The sequence below is a fragment of the Coccomyxa subellipsoidea genome (assembly GCF_000258705.1).
Source record: "Coccomyxa subellipsoidea C-169, whole genome shotgun sequence".
In the NCBI taxonomy this organism is placed as follows: Eukaryota; Viridiplantae; Chlorophyta; class Trebouxiophyceae; family Coccomyxaceae; genus Coccomyxa; species Coccomyxa subellipsoidea.
In genome coordinates, this window is record NW_005178042.1 from 813,035 (window position 1) to 834,150 (window position 21,116).

At 54.0% G+C, this 21,116-nt stretch overlaps 3 protein-coding genes across 3 annotated transcripts; 1 reads left to right on the forward strand and 2 right to left on the reverse strand.

Annotated features, from left to right (window-relative positions):
* Nucleotides 1-3,408: 3,408 nt before the first annotated feature.
* On the forward strand, nt 3,409-5,205 carry COCSUDRAFT_31945 (hypothetical protein; the record flags this gene model as incomplete). The annotated part of the gene is made up of 1 exon (XM_005651663.1): nt 3,409-5,205. A coding segment is annotated over one exon (191 nt), but the record flags the coding sequence as incomplete, so codon positions are not given.
* Nucleotides 5,206-5,444: 239 nt separating this feature from the next.
* Nucleotides 5,445-5,962, reverse strand: COCSUDRAFT_55200 (hypothetical protein; the record flags this gene model as incomplete). Its single annotated transcript, XM_005651664.1, has 2 exons — nt 5,445-5,504; nt 5,846-5,962. 2 exons carry the CDS (start codon nt 5,960-5,962, stop codon nt 5,445-5,447), a joined length of 177 nt encoding a protein of 58 aa, XP_005651721.1.
* A 3,143-nt stretch (nt 5,963-9,105) lies between these two features.
* On the reverse strand, nt 9,106-16,419 carry COCSUDRAFT_64109 (hypothetical protein; the record flags this gene model as incomplete). Its single annotated transcript, XM_005651665.1, has 14 exons — nt 16,254-16,419; nt 15,822-16,022; nt 15,406-15,627; nt 14,741-14,938; nt 14,391-14,489; nt 14,000-14,128; nt 13,626-13,757; nt 13,237-13,395; nt 12,021-13,016; nt 11,522-11,758; nt 10,835-10,972; nt 10,306-10,500; nt 9,547-9,672; nt 9,106-9,297 (listed from the first exon to the last, which is right to left on the reverse strand). Exons 1-14 carry the CDS (start codon nt 16,290-16,292, stop codon nt 9,106-9,108), a joined length of 3,063 nt encoding a protein of 1,020 aa, XP_005651722.1. The 5' UTR covers nt 16,293-16,419.
* Nucleotides 16,420-21,116: the final 4,697 nt, after the last annotated feature.

Consider the following 21,116-nt stretch of genomic DNA (forward strand, 5'->3'; position numbering starts at 1 on the left):
CATATTGTGCGAAGACTTAGGTGGCCCCCTTACTGCGATGAAGACTACTAATGTCAACAGGAAGTGCTTGAGGAGTGACATCTGGCTGCTACCTTAGAAGTGCACGTGCCACTGGTCCCAGTGGGGAGTCCGGGACTTCAAGTCTCAGTGCAAGTCACCGCTGGTCATTGCATCAGACCAGGCCCCTCCGCTTGGCCCGCGTGGGAAAGATTGCACCCGCAGCCTTGCCGCAAGAGTGGCGGTTATACCATAATAATAGTATATACGAGCGTGCAATCGCAGATTGTCTTTAGTACTAAAGGGGTTATGCATGCGTGCAACATGCTGCAGAAACGTCAGAAGAACAGAAGTGAAGTGGGGACACCTAAATGGCATGCAAAAGCATCATGCGCCTCAAAAGTGAAAAGTGGTGTTGACAGCTGGATGGCGGGAAATGACTGAAATGGATCGCCGTCGATTCGACGTCAGCCTAAACTTCGCCAACAATCGCGTGCCCAAAACATGAGAATTTTCTTTGTACCTACACTTCACTACCTCCAGTAGTGTCACAGTATATCCATTCAGCGTGTTGTAAGCAGGCCAAGTACCTACACATTATAAGTCGCTGCCAGATCGCTATCAACGACAACTGTCAGACGCTTGTCGTTGGACCTTGCTTGACATCTGCACCAAGTCGGATCCGTGTTCTAAGTCATACTAATACTTGGAGGATCATCCGGATGGCCATCATTGCCGCCTGAGCGAGCAGGCGTCGCTTGACAGGACCGTTGTCACCCGCCAAGAACCTGGGGAAAGAATCTGCCCTTTTCCTGAGGGCCTTAGCAATGTATAATGCAAAGGCGGATTATTTGCTTGGTAGATTACCAGGGAATAGTGATGGCAGCAGTACGAGCTACCAGCCCAGCCCAAGCCCAAATTACACAAGCAGCGGCCAGCTGAGAGATCAACCAAGTCTCTGCTGCCTCTCGCTGGGAGGATCTGGCACGAAAGGGGTACAGAGGCCTTTTGCCATGTGTGTGGCAATGTTTCTCAGCGGCTACCTGGCGCTCTGGTGCCTGGGGTGGGGTGGAGGGTTGCCACAGACTTGGAGACGATCAACAGGTGACTGCATATTGAAAATTCTTTGCTCCAGCATGTTGATCACATAATGACCCTTCTCCGCCTCAAAAATTTTGCAAGGGTTTTCATCCCCACCGATTTGCTTCAGGCATAATGTGCGTCTTGCAGGTCTGGAGTTGAGGCAGAGTGTCTGCAGCTATGGTGATCTACCTGGCTATTGGTATCCTGTGGCAAATAGGACGGTCGGCAACTGGACATTGTTAGACCTGGATTGCCAATTGGAGGTGAGAATTCCGATGTTAAACCCCGTTGCCGCACATCTCTGTGCACAGGGATATTGTACTCAAGGTGCTAATATTTTGCTGTACAGGATCGCTTGGGGCACCATTTGAGGTTGGCAAAGGAGTCGCAGACCTTCAGCAGTGACGATGTGGGCATCTTGTTGCTGGGGGACTCTGCTGACCGCAACCTCATCTTTGACATGTGCATAGAGGCCAGCCAGCAGGTGCTGCCCTGCCCTGTCCATGCACGATGCATTTGCGAATTCTCCATAGGATGTTCTATACAAGATATACTGAGGCAAAGTTGGTGTGTACCCGAGAAGCTGACATTTTTATGGCAGAGATGATTTGTAAGGCACATGCTCACATGCGTCAGCCTGCTCATTCAAGAAAGGTATAAAATTTGGCAGACCTGTGGCAGGTCAAAAGTGCTCAGCCTGACAGTCCTCCCATGCATGTGCAGGTGCAGCCGTTCAACATCAACCTGACGTCGGTGGGGCCCAAGACATGCAACAGGGGCGAGGAGTGGGGGACCTACAAGGACGTGGTCAATTGCAACACCTGCAGGATACCGGGCCTGCGTGTGACCAAGGAGAGCATCTGGGGATTCTTTGAGGGCGAGGCTCCCGAGCAGCGCCTGGGGTTGCCTCTGGAGAGGACACAGGAGGTGCGTGCCATAAATTTCTGGAATGTAAAGATCCTTGATCGAGTTTACCGCTTGTATTCTTGTGCATGCATCATTGTACTGCTCTCTCTCTCTCCAGGTGAGCATGGAGAGGCCGGCCTGATGCTCACAGACATGACGGGAATTGGCTCATGACTTTTTTGCCGTATTGGCAGACCACCACCTTGAAGTCATTTTATTTAGGCAAGTCTGACCTCTGGTTTGATAATACTGAAATCACCAGAAATAGCCACCGAATACTACTGAAGCCCCAGCAGGAAGGTTGTACCACATGCAGGGCAGAAGGGGGTAGGATGGGCCATGCTTGCAAAGATAAGGCACTCCGCCCGGCAGCAGAATACCAAGATACAGGTTTGCGTGTGCGCACATAGGGGTTGGAGCTGTTCAAGGAGGAGCATGGGCGCTACCCAGACCTGGTGGTGCTGCACAGCAACTACTGGGACATCGCACAGATCGTGCTGTTCCGGCAGTGGGACGCGCCCGAGTGGGAGTATGTGCGCTACATGCAGCCCTGGCTCTCCAACGCTGCCAAGGTCGCTGCCTTCCTCAAGGTGCGCTGCGCTGCTCCTCTGTGCTTCCGAAATCCACCTTCATCCACCACAGGTGCTGCTCCCCTTGTGTGTTTGTGCTGTTGGCCCTCTGCATGGGCCTGCAGAGATCGCCTTGCCTCTTTTTGCTTGATTTCCAATTATTATGGAAGCCTTTGCTGTGCTCAGCTGCACAGCATGCCAATTGGCAGCGCGGGCCTGTCTGCATTGCCAGCTTGGACATGTTACGGAAGGGCCATTAGCAAACGGGCGCATGAGTAAGTGTTATTTGAAGGGGCTGGTGCACCTTGCAGGAGAAGGCGCAGGAGACGGGCATGTTGCTGGCATACCGCACAGTGCAGTACCCCCAGAGGGAAAATGCCACGGCCAGCGGCGCAGCCAAGGACCACCAGATCGGAGAGCGCTTCCATGTCACCTACCTCAACGCTGCCGGTCGAGAGGTGAGCATTACTAATCGTGGTCATGTCTTGCATTTGTCATCTGACTGTACAAGTGCATCAGTCAAATCAGCCCCTCAATTTTGCCCCGGCTGGCGGGGGCCGGTATATATACTGAGCATCGTGCCCACGGTTGATTGGGCCTTACTTGGATCTGGCGAGTCCAATAGGGCAGGAATGTGGCAGCCTTCAACTGCAGCTTGTCTGCAGGACGCACCTTGCCTCTTGGCAGGAATACATGTAATGATAGTAGTAATGTTATCAATCAGCCCCTTAGATGCTGCCCCTCTGCTGTAGCATGGCATTGTTTGCATGTGCTGCCGAGTGATTGGTGCGCTACCTTCCTGCTTGATATTTAATGGGGGTGTGTCTTATCTCGCAGCTGGCGCGCAAGTTTGACATGTTCCTGGTGGACATTGAGCTCATATTCCAGAAGTTCTGGTCCACGCACGAGTTCCTGTCAGACAACCATCACCTCAACAGGGACGCAAATTATCAGGTTCTGAATTTGTATCTGAATCTGTTGCGCAATAAGAGGCGCCACACACCGCAGGAGCAGCCCGTCAGCCGGGCCCTTAAGATTCTTTGATCTATTCTTGATCTGGAACTTCATGGCGAGGTTTAGCCATGTCTTTTAGCTTTTCTTGCCATACGTGGAGACAATCATTCGGCAAGAATGCTGGCAACTAGGTTGTGCTATTGCACTTTTTGTTGCATCAATAGCACATTGGCATTTGATTAGGAGCCCAAGTCCTAGGAGGGCGAGGATGACATCTGTGTCCACAGCACGATGTCAGGTTGGCGAAATAATTTGAGAATAATCGCTCGCACGATCCCTTTGGATGGCCTGAAGATTAGGAACGCTAGAATTGAGAGGAGGGGGGCCAAGAGTTTGCCAGAACAGTGCTCATCTAGCAATATCCCCATTGCACCAGCTGTCTGAGTAGGTGAAACAGATTGGCATTTCACTTTCATTGAATAAGGGTACTAGGCGAGGTTGCGTGACTCTCTCTGTGCTTACAAGCCACTGGATGCAGTCCGTATTTGCATTCCAGCGTGATAGCGCTATTATTATTATTATTACACGCTTTTCCTGCCAAGAGGCAAGGTGCGTCCTGCAGACAAGCTGCAATTAAAGGCTGCCACAATCCTACCCTTGTTGGACTCGCCAGATCCAAGCAAGACCCAATCAACCGTGGGCACTATAGCGCTATATATATCATATATATCATATATATATCATATGGCTGTCATGTGCTCACCTGAAGCAAAGGTGCCACTAATCCTGGGCACATGTGTACACCTAACATCAAGATACCGAGTAAGCATGTACATTGTAAACAGGATAACACAAATCCTGCTGGACAACATTGACTGCAATGGTCAATTCAAGCAGTGCGCATGCAACGGAAACTCCACTTCAGTCACTTTGGCGTGAATATAATCCATATTAGGAACTTTCCACTAACCATCCACACGACATGGCACATTTGCATACACATATATTGCACAGTGAGCTGCCCAACCTTTCTCCTGCAAGGCACTGCATGCTCATGTGAATAATGCTCAACCAAGACAAGGAAAAAGTGTGCACATCCCGGACTGGGGGCACATTAGTTTTAACTAATGATGTGTAAATCACTCTAGCGGCATTGCAGGATGAATCCTTTATTTTCAGACACAAGAAAAGGCGGCTGAAAGTCATGCAATCAGATAAGAAGATAGCTGGCTCCCGCATGCCCACACAATCCCATGGTTTGTGCAGCCAAGAAAGAAATTTGGCGTTAGAAGGCCACAAGCTTGACTGATGGCAATACTTAGATAACACACTGCAAAACCAGGCAGTTAACCACACAAGGTGTGGCCCAACGCTCACAATTTATCCCAGCGTGCACGGCACGCATGCAGCCAATAATGCGGCAAAAAGCTTTGCATTCCCCTCGGGGCTTTACAGCACCCCGACCTGCTCGTTCGCTGTATTGACTGCCCTCATACTTCGCCGCAGCTCACAGTGTTAGCCCGAGGAAAAAGTCTTGCATCAACTGCAGACAGCAGAGGAAATATGCTGAACCCGCGCAGCCTCAAGAACGCAATACTTCTGAACCATGCCGCTGGCTGACATGCCAAGCTGCTTCCCTCGAATTTCCACCTTGTACTATGAAGACATGCCTTCTCCATTAACTCTCTGAAGCCCCTTCAATGCAGGGATTACATCCCCTGGTCCCTATACCAGCCCGATCTCTAGGCGGACATAGAAATCACATGGGAGAAGGGTGGAGCCAGCGAAGCTTATCTGACCTTCTACTTGCCAACATGGACCCCGTCAAAGACCTGCTTCTTGCCCCTATCCCACTGCTGCGTCCCGCCAAGTCCCAATTCTCAGGAACCTTGTTACGTGGGGGTCCTGTCAGTTGTGCCGATGCGCAGTGGACTTCTAGCCGGATTGATGCAGACTCCTTGGGTCCACAGGCTGCAGATCCAGCTGGCCGGCGTTCTGCGCAGCAGCACGGATGAATTAGGACTGAACCAGGTCCCGCCCGAGGGCACACAACGGCTGTCATGACACACATGCATGCATGCTGTATCCATACAACAAGACAAGCAAAGCAAGGACAAGTTGCCAACCCCTCTTGGGCGCTTAGAGCTTGGAATTCAGATCTTTTCAAAGGTTCAGATCTTCGCCCGCTCAACGCATCTCAGGCTCGAGGGGGGCATTAATTATCTTCCAATCTGGTCAACTGAATCTCTTGCCCACAGATTTTGCGTTACTACTTGCATGACAACAGTAAATAACTCCGAGGTCATGAGGGTCCGAGGCAGGCTGAGTGTGCTCACCCGCAGGATGGCAAAGGCTTCTTGCGATGTGAGGGAGCGCGCTTTGCTGCCTCTGCTGTTGTTGCTAGTGAACAGCGGCTGCCCGTTCTGGCTGCTTGACAGCTGACCTCCTGACATTGAAGGGCTCAAGGTCGGGGGTGCCATGCTAAAAGGCCCCATGCTAGTAGGCCCCATGCTGGTAGGCCCCACCACCTTCAGGCACAGCAAGATCGGAGTTATGTGCATGCCCGCAGCTTTCCCACAAAAAGAATGTACACCTCCACAGTCTTCAAAGGAAGGTACCAAAGCGCAGTAACCCAGCACAGCATACAGAAATCTCTGAACCCGTTAATTGCTAGGATGCAGAGATAAAGAGAGTGCATGTGGGTCACCCATGCAGGAGTCATGATGAGGGGTTATGAATCACCTGTGTCTGCTGTTGGAAGAGCTGAGAGTTTTTCTTGCTGATGACATACTTCTGTAGCACCAGGCACATGCATCAGAACCACATTATCGAATGGCACAGACAAGTCAAGGATACCAAGGATGCCCTATCTTCACCTGCACAAGCAGAAGCAAGGAGAGCTAGAGGGCGCAAACCTGCAGTGATTGAAACGCAGTGATGTACCACCTCTCGAATGTGTCCTTCATGCCTTGGGCATGCTGTGCTTCTGTGTACAACTCCCCTGCTCAAACCAGAAGAAATGCTGACTCACTGTAGACCTTGCAGCTCACACAAGGCCCCCAGATCACCTTTGGCGAGAGGCAACCTTGACAATCAAAGTGATTGATACTGCAGATTATTGAACGGTGACATGTAGGCCACAAAATCTTTCAGGCAGCCTTAATGGTCGCACCCTCCCAATCAATCAGGGTCTCATTGCCCACTGTGATGGGATGCACACGCGCTGTGCAGCTGTAGTTCACCAGGGATGCAACAAACGGGTTCACTGAGTCTGGGTGGGAGATTAAACGCCATTTCCTGCGCAGCAAGAAGGCTCTGATCTTCGTTGACACGGTCATTGTGAGCTAGGAATTACAGAACGTTCCTCAGCATCTGTGCATGCACAAACCCAGTCCAGAAGCCAGAGCCTCACAGGAACTGTTGATCATCGTCCAGAGCTACCAGCCGCTCATAAAGCCTCTGCTCCCCGATCGCGACCATTCGAATGCTTCCAATGGAGGCCTCCCCACCCGCCTGAGTCACACAACTTACTGTGGGGAGTGGAATTTGACAGATGTCTCACAAAATTCCAGTGGGAAAGGATGCCTCGCTGAGGGCGCAATTACATAGGCTACCCATCGATTGCAATTGTATACTCACCACGACTGAGACGATGACGTCTCGATCGTCCAGGGATGGGAGCCAGGCCATTTTCGTCCAATCCCTGCAGGAGTAGCAATCTCCCTCGGACCACTTCAGAGGAGTGCTTTCCTCAGGTTCCAAATACAGCACCTTCCACATAAGCACAGATGTAGTTGCTTCTGCTAGGGATATGTCAGCAAGTGTACCTGAGTGTCTCCCATGCCTCACTGATAGGAACTGTCAGAACACAACTTGCACGTGGTCTAACGAAAGCTAGCGGTGCATTCTGACTGGTCTTTTGCTGAAGAAGGGCGTTGTAAATGCCGCTATGGTCTGTCATGCAGTCATGTAGATCAATTTGCCCGCCCCGCAGGGGATAAACAAGCCGACGCCCTCTCGGCTGACAACAGAAGTATTTGTGCCGTGTCCCTTTCTTCTCTGGATCAAATGATGTATTTACTCTTCTTCTGTTGTTGCAGGAAAGCAAAGCGCTTCCCGGCATGATCACACTCCGTTCGGCAGTCTCCAGTGGCGTTCCATCGGTGAAGTGGGTTCGTCAAGAATTTTGTGCTTTTTGACTTGTCGCTGATTTGGACCGACATACATCCACAAGCAGCCTTGCAGTCCTTTTTGGCAGTTGATACTTGTCTGCGTGCTGGGATGCATATTTTCGGGTATTCATGATGTGTGTGCTACTGATGGTTTGAGATATGTGGGACGCTTAATCAGCCCTGTGTGGCTGGAAAAAGTGTAATCTCTCTCTCTCTCTCTTTGCATAAAGTTTACTATTCCAAAACATTTGCATGAGTTGCAATTTGGCATTGTAGCTGCACACCAGCAGGGCCCAGAAGCCTCATACGAGCAGCCGCGCTTTGCTATAGCAGTGCCAGTGGCCGGCGGGCGCGGCGGCGACCGCCTGCAGACATGTATATGACAGTCAATCATGACGTCATGACATTGATGCATCCATATGGAGCACGGCAGCTTCGGCTACGGAAGGGCCTTTTGTGTATGCCACGTGGGAACCAAAAGACATTTGATATGTACGCGAGTCCATGTGCTATCGCCGTCATCGACGCAATAAGCGCAAACGAGGAACAATAACATTGTTGACATCACTAGGCAGATGCATGGATTTCAATAAAAGTGAACAGTGTACAGTGCGCGGTCATGACATGTCCACCTGTACACCTGATCAGATGGGAGTTCACAAGAAGCAAACATCCATTTTCACATTCTGGTCAAAGCCCAAGCTGAGTGGAGGCAGGTCAGTCTCTAACAGCACTGTACTTGCAAGCAAGTACGCATGCCCGATAATGCAGATCTTGCACCGCAAGCCTTATGCATGATATACCCAGGCCATGCCCTTGGCTACGCAAAGAATCAGAACAATTGTGGCAACTTGACAGCATCCCTCCTCAAACAGTGCTGCTCATGTACAGCCGGAAGGACGCAACCATGACTGTCAGTGACACAGGTGCAAAGAATAATAGGACATTGCAATAAAGTGCTGTGCTGCTGAGGGGCATAAGGTCACTCAGACTTCAATCCTTGTCCCTTAATCAGATGTTTATAAAAAGCAATTTCGACCTGGAAGAATCCTGCATGACCTGTTCGGCATGCCCGTTCGGCGCTTTGCGACAAGCAGAAGCAGAAGGAGTACACAGAAGATTCAGAAATTCGCTACTTGCTGAGTTTTGACAGCCCATGCAGTGCGTAAGGGGCTACAATATGAGTGACAACTTGTACACCGCAAGGCAGCCCTTTCTCATTCTTTGGCGCTTGCAACGGCACCATGTCTTGCATTCTCCATTGCTGTATCCTGCGGGACACCCCCGTGTGCACATCATGAATGGCCAACCACTGGACTGTTGCAGTTTGGGCTGCCAGTGCATCCCTGAAAAGCATATATTTGTCCTTTATACAGATGCTGCGCATTTGCCCTTTTTCACACATGCTGCGCATTTGCCCTCTTTCACAGGTGCTGCGCGTTGCTGCGTCGCCAGCTGGCAAGGGGGCTGCCAGCCTTGCTCAGGCTCTTGACGAGCCACTTGTTGACCGGGTCTGGCGACGGGGGCGATCCCTTTTGCTGCACGGCCGGCCGGCCGCGTGCGATCTGCCTCAGCTGCATGCACTCCTGCTGTAGCGCCGCCGCCTCTGTGCGCGCCTGTCAGACAATGCAGGAAACCATTTAAGAAGTATCCTTTCACCAAGTTGTGTCAGCCTTATTCCTCCCTTCCAGAGGCCACCGCCTCTCTGCAATTCTGTCTGACGCCCCAGACAATCAGCCTAAGAAGTCTTGGGTCTCTACGACATGAGCATGCATGGGGATGCCTAAAGAAACATCAGGCCTGTTTGAAACCTCATTAAGTTAACATTTTGTGAGTTAACCTAGTAATGTGCGGTGCTATTTCACCTGCGCGAGGGCGGAGCGCGCTTCGGAGAGGTCTGCCTCGAGGTTGGCGATGCACAGCCGCTGCGCCGCGTCGACCGGCACCGCTGCCGCCTGCGCCTGGCTCCGCAGCAGCTCGTCCACGCGCGCCTGAAGCAGGGAGCATGCCAACATCAAGGAGAATAACATCCCTGCATGCAATTACCCTTCTACGCTGAAAGAGACCTTCCCGCCAATATACTGGGTGTCGTCGCAATGCTGGGACCAACTTAATTGTTGTGCTTGGTTCTCAAACAAAAAAGAAACACGAGCAAGATGCACTCGCAAGTCAGTGGCATGCATTTTGAGCTGGCAGTCGGACGGGCAACCTGCTTATGTAAAGTTTTTGATGGCATGACAGCCAAGTTGGTGCCAGCACAGAAAAGACACCAAGTACCTTTGAAACCTATTGCATCAAATGGAGCAGGCTCTGGTAGCCCTCATGACAGCAGAGCACCGCATCAAGCTTGCCGAGGCCCACAAGAGCTGGAGCACAAGCTAAGAAAGGGCGCTTATTTGGAAGGGCAGGGCAACAGCTTGATGGCCCCTTGCACGCCCAATTAGAATCAATTTATACCCTCAGAAAACTCCTTCGTGAATATACGTCCTCTGAGGCCGCACTACCTCCATGGCCTGATGCGTCTGATTTATGGAGGCTCCAGACGCTCTCATGACAGCAGAGCACCGCATCAAAGCTTCCAGCCCCTCACAAACATTGGCAACACAAGCTAAGCGTCCGCACACCTCCATGGCCTGCATGGTGTCCCAGGTCCACTCCTTCTCGGACAGCAGCTGCTCGTTGCACAGCTCCAGCGTCTTGACTTCCTCACGCGCGGCCGCCTCTGCGCACCGCGCCGCATCGGCGGCCGCATGCAGCGAGCGGCTGGTCTCGTCCGCCTGTACCGACACCTGCTGCAGCTGCACCTGCAGCTCCGACACCTGCGCAGGTATGCAACACATTGTTTAGCCACAGGAGAGTGCAAAATGTTCAGAACAGGGCGAGTGCAACTTTTGAGGAAGGGCTGGCTCATAAAACTTCTCCTTGGGGCGGGAAATGGTCAGAGAAGTGCATAGACAGTCACAGCTCCATGCTCTGCCTGCTCCCCTGACCATCAGCACCTACCATTTCTAATTCAAGAATGTTTGACGCCAGTATTGCTACTCGGTTTGCATATCTCACAGGCAGACGAGCTGGAACCCTTGATCGCATGTGCAAAAGAAGGTTGATAGATATTGTGGGTGTCTGTGGTGTCTAAAGGGTGCACATGCTTACCTGGCCTTCCGCGGCTTTGCAGGCTTGTTGCAGGGCTGGGATGAGGGCCGCCTGCTCCGCATTGGCCTCCTCCAGGCGCTGCTTCTCGCCGTGCGCCTCCGCCAGAGACCTCTCCAACTGGCCCGCAATTTGCTGCACCTGTGCCACGCACCAAGTGCCTCCCGTTAATTCATTATACCCACTTAAGGTCAAATTAAGTTGCTCATGTAACACTCGCAGGTTTTCATGAACCCTTACAAACCTGCCCAGCATGCCCATGAGTCTGGCGGCTTGACAAGAGCTTGTAAGAATTCCAGGGTCATCTGTGCAAGCCGTCACCAATCTCTTGAAGCAGAAAAATCAAAATGGCGTTCGCTCTTTCTGCTTGAATTCGGACCAGGACGGTCAGCACAGACAGTGTACAGTTACCCCTGTGTACCTGTATACTTTGGACATTGTTGGTGTGCTGAGATGGATTGATGAGACTGTTGTACATTGTGGACAAAAACTTGACCCCGGCTGGCGGGATGCACTTCGAATAGTGAGCACCGTGCCTACGGTTGCTTGGATCTGGCAACTCCCAACGAGGGGTAGGGTTGTGGCAATCTTTAACGTATGCAGCTCATCTGCAGGACCCACCTTGCCTCTTGGCAAGGAAAGGCGTATAACGTTAGAAATAACAATAATAAAACTGAGACCGGGAATCACCCTGAGGTCGTCGGCGTGGCGGCTGGCGATGCTCTGGCGGAGGGCGGCCTCGGCGGCGGCGCGCGCTTTGTTGGCTGCCAGCACATCGGCGCGCTTGCGGGCAAGGGAAGCTTCCGCCGCGCGCAGAGCTGCCGCCTGCGTCTCCACAGCGCGGCCGTGCAGTTGGGCCAGCCGCGCCGCGCCCTCGTGCTCCCGCTCCAGCTCCTCCGCGCGCGCGACCGCCGCCGCCAGCTTTTCCTGTGCGTTGCAAAAGTGAATCGATGTCTTCCTCGGCCTCTGCCAGCCGTAATATGAGCAATGTTCAAGCGTTAGAGAGCAGCCTGCCGACTGGGGTGTGGCGACTGAGACCTGAGACCAATATTCAAGCGGCAATATAATTACAATGTGGCGTCTGCATGGAATAGCATTCGCTTATGTGTGGCCTCAGCATCTACCGGTACACGGCAAGAGCAGAAACACACGCACAGCTGAGGAGATGCACATTTGAGCAGATGCGCACCTGCATTTGCGCAAGGGCTCCGCTGCGGTCAGGGGTGGGCGTGCCGTTCACTGAGACAGGCGCGTCGATCTCGCTGTCGGCGTCAAAGTAGGCGTCGATGTCCAGGGAGCTGGCGTTGCTGCCGGCACGGCTGCGGGCGTCCTCGAACACGTCGCCGTCGCTCAGGAGGTACCCTGAGCGCCCAAAGGACGAGGACACCGACATGGCGTACGGACTGAGACTGCGTGCACTGGCGAAGGAGGCGGACGACTCCGCGGAGCCGCGCGGGGCCGGCGCGTCGGCCGACGACGGCGCCGAGAGAGGGTGCGCACTGCCGGGCGACCACAGCTCGAGCGACGGCGGCCGCCGGCGCCGGCGCGATGGCCCCCGTTCAGACCCGGCATCTATGGTGTCGGGAGTTGAGCGGTCTGTCCCCCTGGAGGGTCCCTCGGACAACGCCGTTTCCGGCGTGGTCGGCCCCTTGGGCGCCGCGTCGCCGCGGCGGGTCTCCGGCGGGGATTCCAAGGCCACATCCCTGGGGCCTTGGCTCGGCGGCTGTGCCGGCGCGGCCGCCTTCAGGTGCACGAGCTCCGCCCTGAGCTCTGTGAGCTCCTGATCCCGCTGCTGCAGGCGATACTCTGAATGCCGCAGCTCCTCCTTGAGCCTTTCTGCTTCTGCTTGCACTGCCTTTGATTGCACGGCTTCTACTTGGAGGCCTTCTTGCGCTCCCCTGCTGTTGTCCCTCAATGCCCGACTGTCTTGCTGCTGCGGAGTGTTGTCTTCTCTGAGCAGATCCTGGGCGCCGTCCGTCTGTGTGGCAGCCTCCATGCATGATTGATGCGCCTGCCCGCCTGGCGTCACAGCCTTAAGCGACCCGCTGTGCACGCTGAGGTCCGGACTGCTACTAGAGACCTCTGTGTGCACTGGTCCTTCCTGGGCATCTGAGCCGGCCGGTAAATCCAGGCGCGCCTTCAGCGAGGCAACCTGCTTCTCAGCCGCCTCTTTTGCGGCGAGCGCCTGCATAAGGATTAGCATGAGTCAGGCATGGAAGGCAACTCTCTAAGCAAACATGCATCGCTGCAACTCTGCCCGAAAATTTGCATAAGCGCTGATGAACCTGCTGTGAGTGCACATGGAAAAGAGAAGACACTGGTACAGGATCAATGAGAGTTGGACGCACTCCACTCCTGGCAGGGCACAATGCAGTATGGAAGACAAAAGGGGCGCTGTGGCGCACCAATGCACGGTCATGCTCAGCGGCAGCCTTGTCGCACAGGAGCTGCGAGCGCGACTGCTCCGCCTCTCGCAGAACCTTCAGGGTGCGGCGGCGCCGGTCCTCGGCCACATCCAATTGGCGCCTCTCCGCCGCCTCGCGCTCTGCCTTCGTCGCCTTTGCCTGATCATCACGAACATGATGTCCACTCAGCGAGCATCCCTAATCTGAGACCCAGAACCGCCTTGAGCCTTCAAAATGGCGTTCCTTCAACTGCGTGAAAAGCTTAAAAATTGCACAACCAAGCATCTAAACACTTTTCTAGCTACAGTCCTCATTGCATTCTCGAGAAGGGAAAGCAGGGACCTCAAGCTCTGAATTTAATGGGGTGCAACGTGAGGGGTTGCTCTCACCTGCGCATGCAGCCGGGCGACGGCGGCTCGCAGCGCAGCGATGCAGTCCTTGTCGGCCACGGCCTCGCGCTCCGCCCGCTGCAGCGCCCCAGCATACCCAGCGCAGCGCGCCTCCAGCTCAGCCGCCTTGGTCTGCGCAGCGTCCCCTCCACACCGTCAAACGAACCCACAGCTGTGTGTTGCACAATACCCTCCACATGCATCTTGCCTCCAGTGACCAACCTTGTAGACAGAGTGTGAGAGCGCGCCGCACCCTCACACATGTTGCCATGACTAACTGAAAAGGACCCCCAAGCACGGCACCCTTGCTCAATGCATGCAATTCATGACGACGAGCCACACATGCAGGGTTGTAGAATAGGAGAAGAGGGCACCTCCAGGGTGCTCTTCTCTCGCTGGATAGCGTCCTGCAGCTCGTTAAGGGTCCTTGACCTGGCAGCCTCGGAGGCGGCCACGGCGCTCTTCACCTCTGCCAGCGTCTGCAGCGCCAGGTCACGCTCCGCCTGGCATCCAGTCATCCTCGTGTCAGGTTCCCGCTCAACTTCTGAGCGCTATGTCAGACTCAGAGAGCTGACAATATCCCGGAGGCTCCGATTGCTATGTCAAATCTAGAGCGCTGATGCAATGCATCTACATTGAGCCCAGCACATGGAAGTATGCATTGCGCCTGGCAGACAGGAAGCACTGGTGGTGGTCAGATAGGGGCTGCATGTAATGTGCAGTTCATGCAGGCATTATGGAAGACATTGTAAGAGGTGGAGCCACCTTGGCGGCCTTGAGCTCCCGGAAATCGGCAGCCGCCTCTGCCTGGCTCCGCGCCAGCGCCGCCTGCAGCCGATCCACATCCCTCTGCAGCTGGCGAGCCTGCACCCAAAGCTTCTTTCCTGTCACTCCCAGCAGACATAGAGGACGCTATATTTCTCAATCTTTGCCCATCTTTAGGTGTGACACTTGTGGGTGGGCCCGTCCTTGGTGGTGGTGGTATAATTAGTTGCTCAGTGGAAGCATGCGAGGAAGTTCTCTATGCCAAAGCGCATGCACATCCTGCAGATGTGCCTGCCTGTGCCGACATTCAGACAAATCAGGCAAGATGCCTGGTAGCTAGTGCAGCGCACCTTGAGTGGCTGCGAGTTGTCAGCAGATTGGCGCAGGGCCTCTGACTGGGCCAGCATGGCCTTCACTCCCTGTAGCATTTGGCGCGCAGTGTCCCGCTCGGCCACGGCCGACTTCCGCGCTTCACCTGCCGCTGCCGCCTCGGCCCTGGCCGCCTCCACCGCCCCTTGCACAGGGGCATCTGCTGAAGCCATCCTCACCTGCTGGCGCATGCCGCACAATATCAGTAAACCATTGGCAGGACGGTTAATAAAGCACGGCGCACCGCTTGTCCCATGACTACCCCAATCAATGTTGGCAGAGAAAAGAAATAGTGCCTGCTCTAGACCGGTGATTTTCTGCGTCTCACCTTTGCGGCATTGGGAGCCAAGCAGCTTCTAAAATGCTGTTTGCACTGTCACCTGCACCGAATGTCCTGCCTGACAGCCAAATTCCAGACACAACCTCACTGAGACTAGACACTGCCCCCATTTCTTAGGGGAGCAAGCTCAAGCATCTCTAGGGGAGCAAGCGCTAGTGCGCCACCTGTCCACCCTATCGTCTTGACTGGCAGGAGTCCGAGGCGCAGCTTAATCCACAGGTGGTCACACCTTTCAGACATCACACGCAGCTTCACGTGTCAATGTTTGGAGCTCGTGTTTGTCTTTCTTGTCTGCAGCAGTATCACCTTTCGGGAGGGCGACCCGGGGTCAGAAGTGCCGCTCTCGGTACGGCTGAGGCTGTTGGAGCGCCGCGGCGGGTTTGACTTCATCTCGGACAGGGCCTCCTCCAGCTGTATGATGCGGCGCTGCTGGTCGCGAGTCAGCCCCTCCAGCTTCTCCTTGGCTTCCCCCAGCCGCCTGTTCTCCCACCGGAGCGCCTCCGCCTTGACCGCCCCCTCCGGGGCCGCCTGCAAGCAAGCAAATACGTGCGCAGGCAATTCTCAGCGCCAGTCTTGCTCAGACAGGGAGCTCGGGCTGTCTAAGACTGTCAGGCAGAGTCGCAGCAAGACTGATGTATAGAAGGAGAGGCTGTGCCTTTTGGCATGCATGCACATGTATGTGCTAAGTCAAGTCATGGAGTGTCGATGTGCAGTGGTCTTACTTTCTTGGCGTCATCTGCCTTCCTCGCCTTCTCAGTCCACAGAGCGCGCAGGCTGCCCTCTCTCAGAATCACCTGGGCTCCTGGTATGCGATGTCGCTGGCTGCCTTTCTGGATGGCAAGGATGCGGCTCTTGCGCTTAGCAAAGCCCTCCAGAGACCCAGTGGCTGCTTTGACAGATGCCCCAAGCCTTTCCTCGATGTCCTGCAGAAAACCAGAAGCGTTGTGTGGATCATGAAAGAAGGCTCACGCGCAATTGTAGGATGGGATCAGCGTGGTTATTTGCTCCTTCACTACCGTCCGTAGCATCCAACCCCCAGAGACGGGCTGAACGAGACTCGGCAGATACTCAGACTTTCTTCCATATAAATAGTGTGCAAATCTTGTTACCTCCAGTGTTAATTTAAAGTGGCGAAGGGAATCCGTCAGGCTCACCGTGAGACAGGACACAAGGCCCTCATGGACATCTGCCATCTCACCAAGGGCTTTCTACAAATCGAACGGGAGAGAGCCTCGCTTCACAGGAACTTTCTAGAGGAAAATCCAGGAACATCCACGATACGACCCATCAACAACAATTGCCAATCGTGCCCTGCAGGCGGAAAGGTGCGCTCAAAGGGATCTGCAGATGCAACATGATAGCGTCGATCTGACAGGACAAATGCCCGGCCATCAGCCTACAGAATCCCACAAGGGAAGCAAAGGGCAAGGACCGAACGACAGCAGCCCCAACTCATAAATGTCAGCTCAAATGCATCGATTGAAGCATTGCGACCAGATCTGGCAACCTGTTCAAATGTCATGAGTCATCAATGGTGACGTAGCAAATCCTGATCTGGGTGAGACAGATAGTGAGTGCATCACGCCGGGTATTGAAAGAGTTCTTTTTTGTGCCACTCATATAATTAAGGAAACTAGGGAATATCTGACGTCTGTATTAAAAGTCCTGCCATCGTGATGTCGATCGGTTGTTTACAATTTTCCTAGTACAGCTGATGGAGAATGGAGAGTGCCTTCTTGAATAAGACTGTTGAATTACATCACTGTTCGTTTCCGAGTCTTGCAGAGGCCCGGAAAAGAACGCTAGTCAGGTATGTTCCCAACTCATAGGATCCGCCGTTCTGCCATGCCGTGAAGAGACATTATTTTTCCATTTTGGTGTTGAGCACATAACCGCGACGGCAACATTTATAGGCTTTTTTAGAGGCGAATGGATATTTGACTGCTTCGTAGATTAGGCACTGGGAAGCCACTTCTGAAAATTAATCTGCTCACACGTTTTGCTGAGGAGGTGCTTAATTTTGCGGCCTCACGATGATTTTAACACTTTTGCAGGGTATCTGGATTTGCCTTACAGACGTCCGCTCAGCATACAGTTCGGTTGTCCCTTGGAACTAAAAGCAGACCAGCTTGGCAAGGCCGCTCTGGCAGGCGAGGGCCAGTCAAGGGGGCCAGGTCTCAGTGCGCATGCACAAGCGCAGAGACATTGCAAGCTTCCGCAGAGCCAGAGACAGTGGTTCTGCCGGCATCTGAGCAGCAATGCGCCATCCCGGTTGCCATACACCGCGTCACAACACTCGACAATGCTGTGAGGCCTTTTCCAGTCCCAAAGCACCCTGACTGTCACTTTCAATCCTGCTCATTCCTGCTCGTTCCCATCTATCTCCTTGCTGAGGCTTGCCTATGGGTGGACTGATGCTCAGCGCTGCGCAGATTCATTTTGGTGAGGCCCTGCAGCGTCTGCATGACAGCGTCTGCCAGAGCGCAGAGAAGTATGCCGCTTACTCCAGCGGCCTGCTCCGCTTCGAGGTGTGCCTGGACACTACTGCAGAGGCGATGCCAACCATATTGTACTGACACCTGCACGTGATTCCTTATCAAATTCCAGTGGAGTGTTGCAGCCGCTAGCGCTTCAAAGATTGATTGATTGTGAAGATCCCCAACGGAAATCTGTTTTTTGGCAGTTCGGATGTGTATTGTGCTGCGCAGGTGCCGCTGCCGCGCTCCACGTCAGCGCTGAGGTGGCTGCAGGGACAGCCGCCAGCTGGCGCCAGCAGGGCGCCACACGTGTACTTCTCACCGCGCCACTCCTCAGCACCCGACACAGACGGCGGCCGGGACGCCGCCGCGGCTTCGGCCGGCTCCGGCGCCGTCGCAGGCGTTGGCGCCGCCTGGCTCTGGCAGGCAAGCATTTCTCAATGGCCAGCGGTTGCTATGTCTCGACCTTGCACCCTTCAAGTGCTCAGTCCTGCAAAGCTGATGAGAGTCAGCTGCGAGTCTCCTTGCATGACATCAACCATGCAGCTAACTTATGTCACATGATGAAACCCAGTCCTGCTGCAGCTTACATGACATGACGACAGCTCTGGATGAGGGACTGCCAGCAATTTCAAGAATCTCAATTGTAGGCCTAGATTTTCAAAGGGACTTACACGATTATTGGTCCACGGCAGGGGGCGGAGGGAGCGCCGCTGGACGGTGTGGCGCTGTGGCGGATGGAGGCGTTCCTGTCGTCGGCCGCGCCGCGCGTGCGTGTCCTTGGCGGCACGCGCTTTGACGGCGCCGGCGCTCATGCTCCCGAATGGGCGGCCTTCGGCTCCTACTGCTTCCTGCTGCCGCGCCTGGAGCTGCTGGAAGCTGCCGGCTGCTGCCTGCTCTCCTGCACGCTCGCCTGGCGCGAATCCGTCCGCCCCTCTGAAAGGCGCGCATGCAAATCCCATCTCCTCTGTTCAAGCATTTTGCTTGTCTACTCCGCCCAACCTATAGAAGCAGATGATGAGATGGGGCCAAAGAGATGTGGCCTGCCCAAATCCAACTCGAGCTGCAATGAGGGGGTGGGGAGCTCGAATCAACAGCAAATCCACAGATACCTTTTGAGTAGAGACTAGGGATTCTTTAAGCAAGCGTCTATATGTGCACCACTCTAATTTGCAGATGGTGAGGCTGTGCAGGATTCTTGTTCACTTGTGCTTTCACACTATGCCCAACAGATTATCTTGGGAGATAACTATTGCTTCAATCAAGCTTGTCCGCCTCAGATCAATTCAAGATTAGAATGGATGCTGCGCAGGGGGTTCACGAGCCTGGCAGCGGCGGTTGAGGATGCATTGGGGGCGCTAGCGGCGTGCAGGGCGCCCGCACAGAGCTCTGCACCGCAGCTGCAGATTGTGAGGGAGACCGTGCAGCACCTGCCTGACCGCGAGGGTTGGCAAGCCACCATGACCTCTGTGCACAGCCGCCTCTCTGAAGCCTCCAGTGTCGGACTGGTATGTCCCGCTCTTATTACCTGTGGAGTTTTATATCAGACTTTTTCCTAATGGCATTGTGTGCATTTTGTTGTGTGCTGCTTGATTTGCCCAATCCTGGGACTGGAGAATATGTCCGATCAAAATTAAGATCAACATGATGTGGGTCTGCAAAGCGGGTACAATCATGTGGGAGAAGAGAGAGTGAGAGAAGAGAGAGTGAACAGAGCTGGTGGGTGGTGATTTGGTAGGAGGCGGAGGAATCGCTGCTGCAGAACGTGAACCTGCAGATGGCGCGGGAGGAGTACGAGCTGAATGGGCAGCAGGGCCTGGATGAGCTGCTGTCTGTCTTCGCTGGGGACGGCATCCAGGTGCACCACTCCTGCATCTCCCTGTGTTGTTGGCCTTGGTTTGGGTGCCTTCCTGCATATATCCTTGCACAGCCGTATGCATCGAGAGAGACAATTGACGACTGCCACAGTGGCTGCCAAAGCACGGCCCTGTCGCCATGCTATGCTATGCTTTCTGCAGTATCTACATTACATGAGACATCACAGCCAGGCAGGGAGGCAGCTTATCATTATTGTTATCTCTCAAGGCTGCATATGTAGCCTTGTACGCCTTCCCACTTCTGCACATGGATGACTACCATAAGGGTGATCATCATCTGATCTGCAGTTAAAATGATGTCCCATGATTCTGGCGTGTCGCAGGGAATGGGCACGATGGATGAGGGCGGCTCGGGCCTGACAAAGGTGGTGCTGGCGCGGCGGACAGATGTGTGCTTCAGGGGTCTTCTGGACCCGCTGTTGTTACTGGAGACGCTGCAGGAGAGGGATCCGCGTGCGTACCAGTTCTGCCTGCAGCTGCCCGGCGGGGCGGCGTTCCTGGGCAGCTCGCCGGAGCAGCTCTACTCGCGCACCGGCCGCTGCGTCGCCAGCGAAGCTGTGGCCGCCACGCGCGCGCGCGGACCCCCTGGTGCGCCTTATTAGGGCCAAGCCACATTTATCACCTAATATACAATCTGGCGAGTCCATCAAGGGGCAGTTTTTTTGGCAGCCTTTGAATGCAGCTTATTTGCAGAGCGTACCTTGCCCCTTGACAGGAAGAGTAGGAATATTAAATATTAATACAAAGGGGAGTATCAAGAAGGACTTCTTCGTGCCTCCCTTGAATAACTTTTCTTTATGCGCGCCTAATGAGACTCCCAGCATGACCAAAGACACATCTCCCACTGCTATGTAGGATGGTGCTCCTTGCTTCACCACAATGATCCCTGCTTCACAACGATGATCTGTTGGTACTTCTGCACTTCATGTTGTGCCGGGCCCTGCCAGCATAGTGGATGCAGACCCAAAGGTTTGTGTTGCTGTGGGCCCATTGGGCCATGCTACAATTTATGATTGCAGAAACACGACAGGCTTATGCCAGAGATGTGCTGGACATGGCAGCAATAGCAAAGCTGCCAGGGAAGGTTGCCAGCCTGAGGTGGACATGGTTGTCCGCGTAAATCTGAACTCATAACTCTGTGCCTGAAAAACAATAGTGCTTGTGCAGGCGATGTGGAGCGGGACTTCTGGCTGGCCTTTGAGCTGCTGCAGGATCCCAAGGACCACGCTGAGTTCACCATTGTGCGCCAGTGGGTGCAGGCTGCTCTCTCGGTGGATAGCTCACCCTCTCGTCTCTCTGACACTTGGGGATGAGTCTCGTGAAGAAGCAATGCAGCTGCTTGCTTGGCTCACACTCAATCCACGGGATACCAAGAAAGATGGAGATGATTTATAACAAGACACGCTTGCTGGTGATCTCTGGCGCAAAAGTGGCGATCTTAGCGGTCTGGAAAAGGCCTTTTGCTCCCCACGCTTGCCTGCATGCAATGCCAACAGACTGTCTAGTTATATCCACCTCCCCATCCCTTGATGTCGCGCGGGGTCGGTGCGGACATCTATGGAGCAGATTGCCCATGAAGTCATATTTGATGGTGTGTATTTTACATCGATGTCATGTGCAGCACAGCATGCACACTCTTAATACTGTAGAATTGCCCCTATGC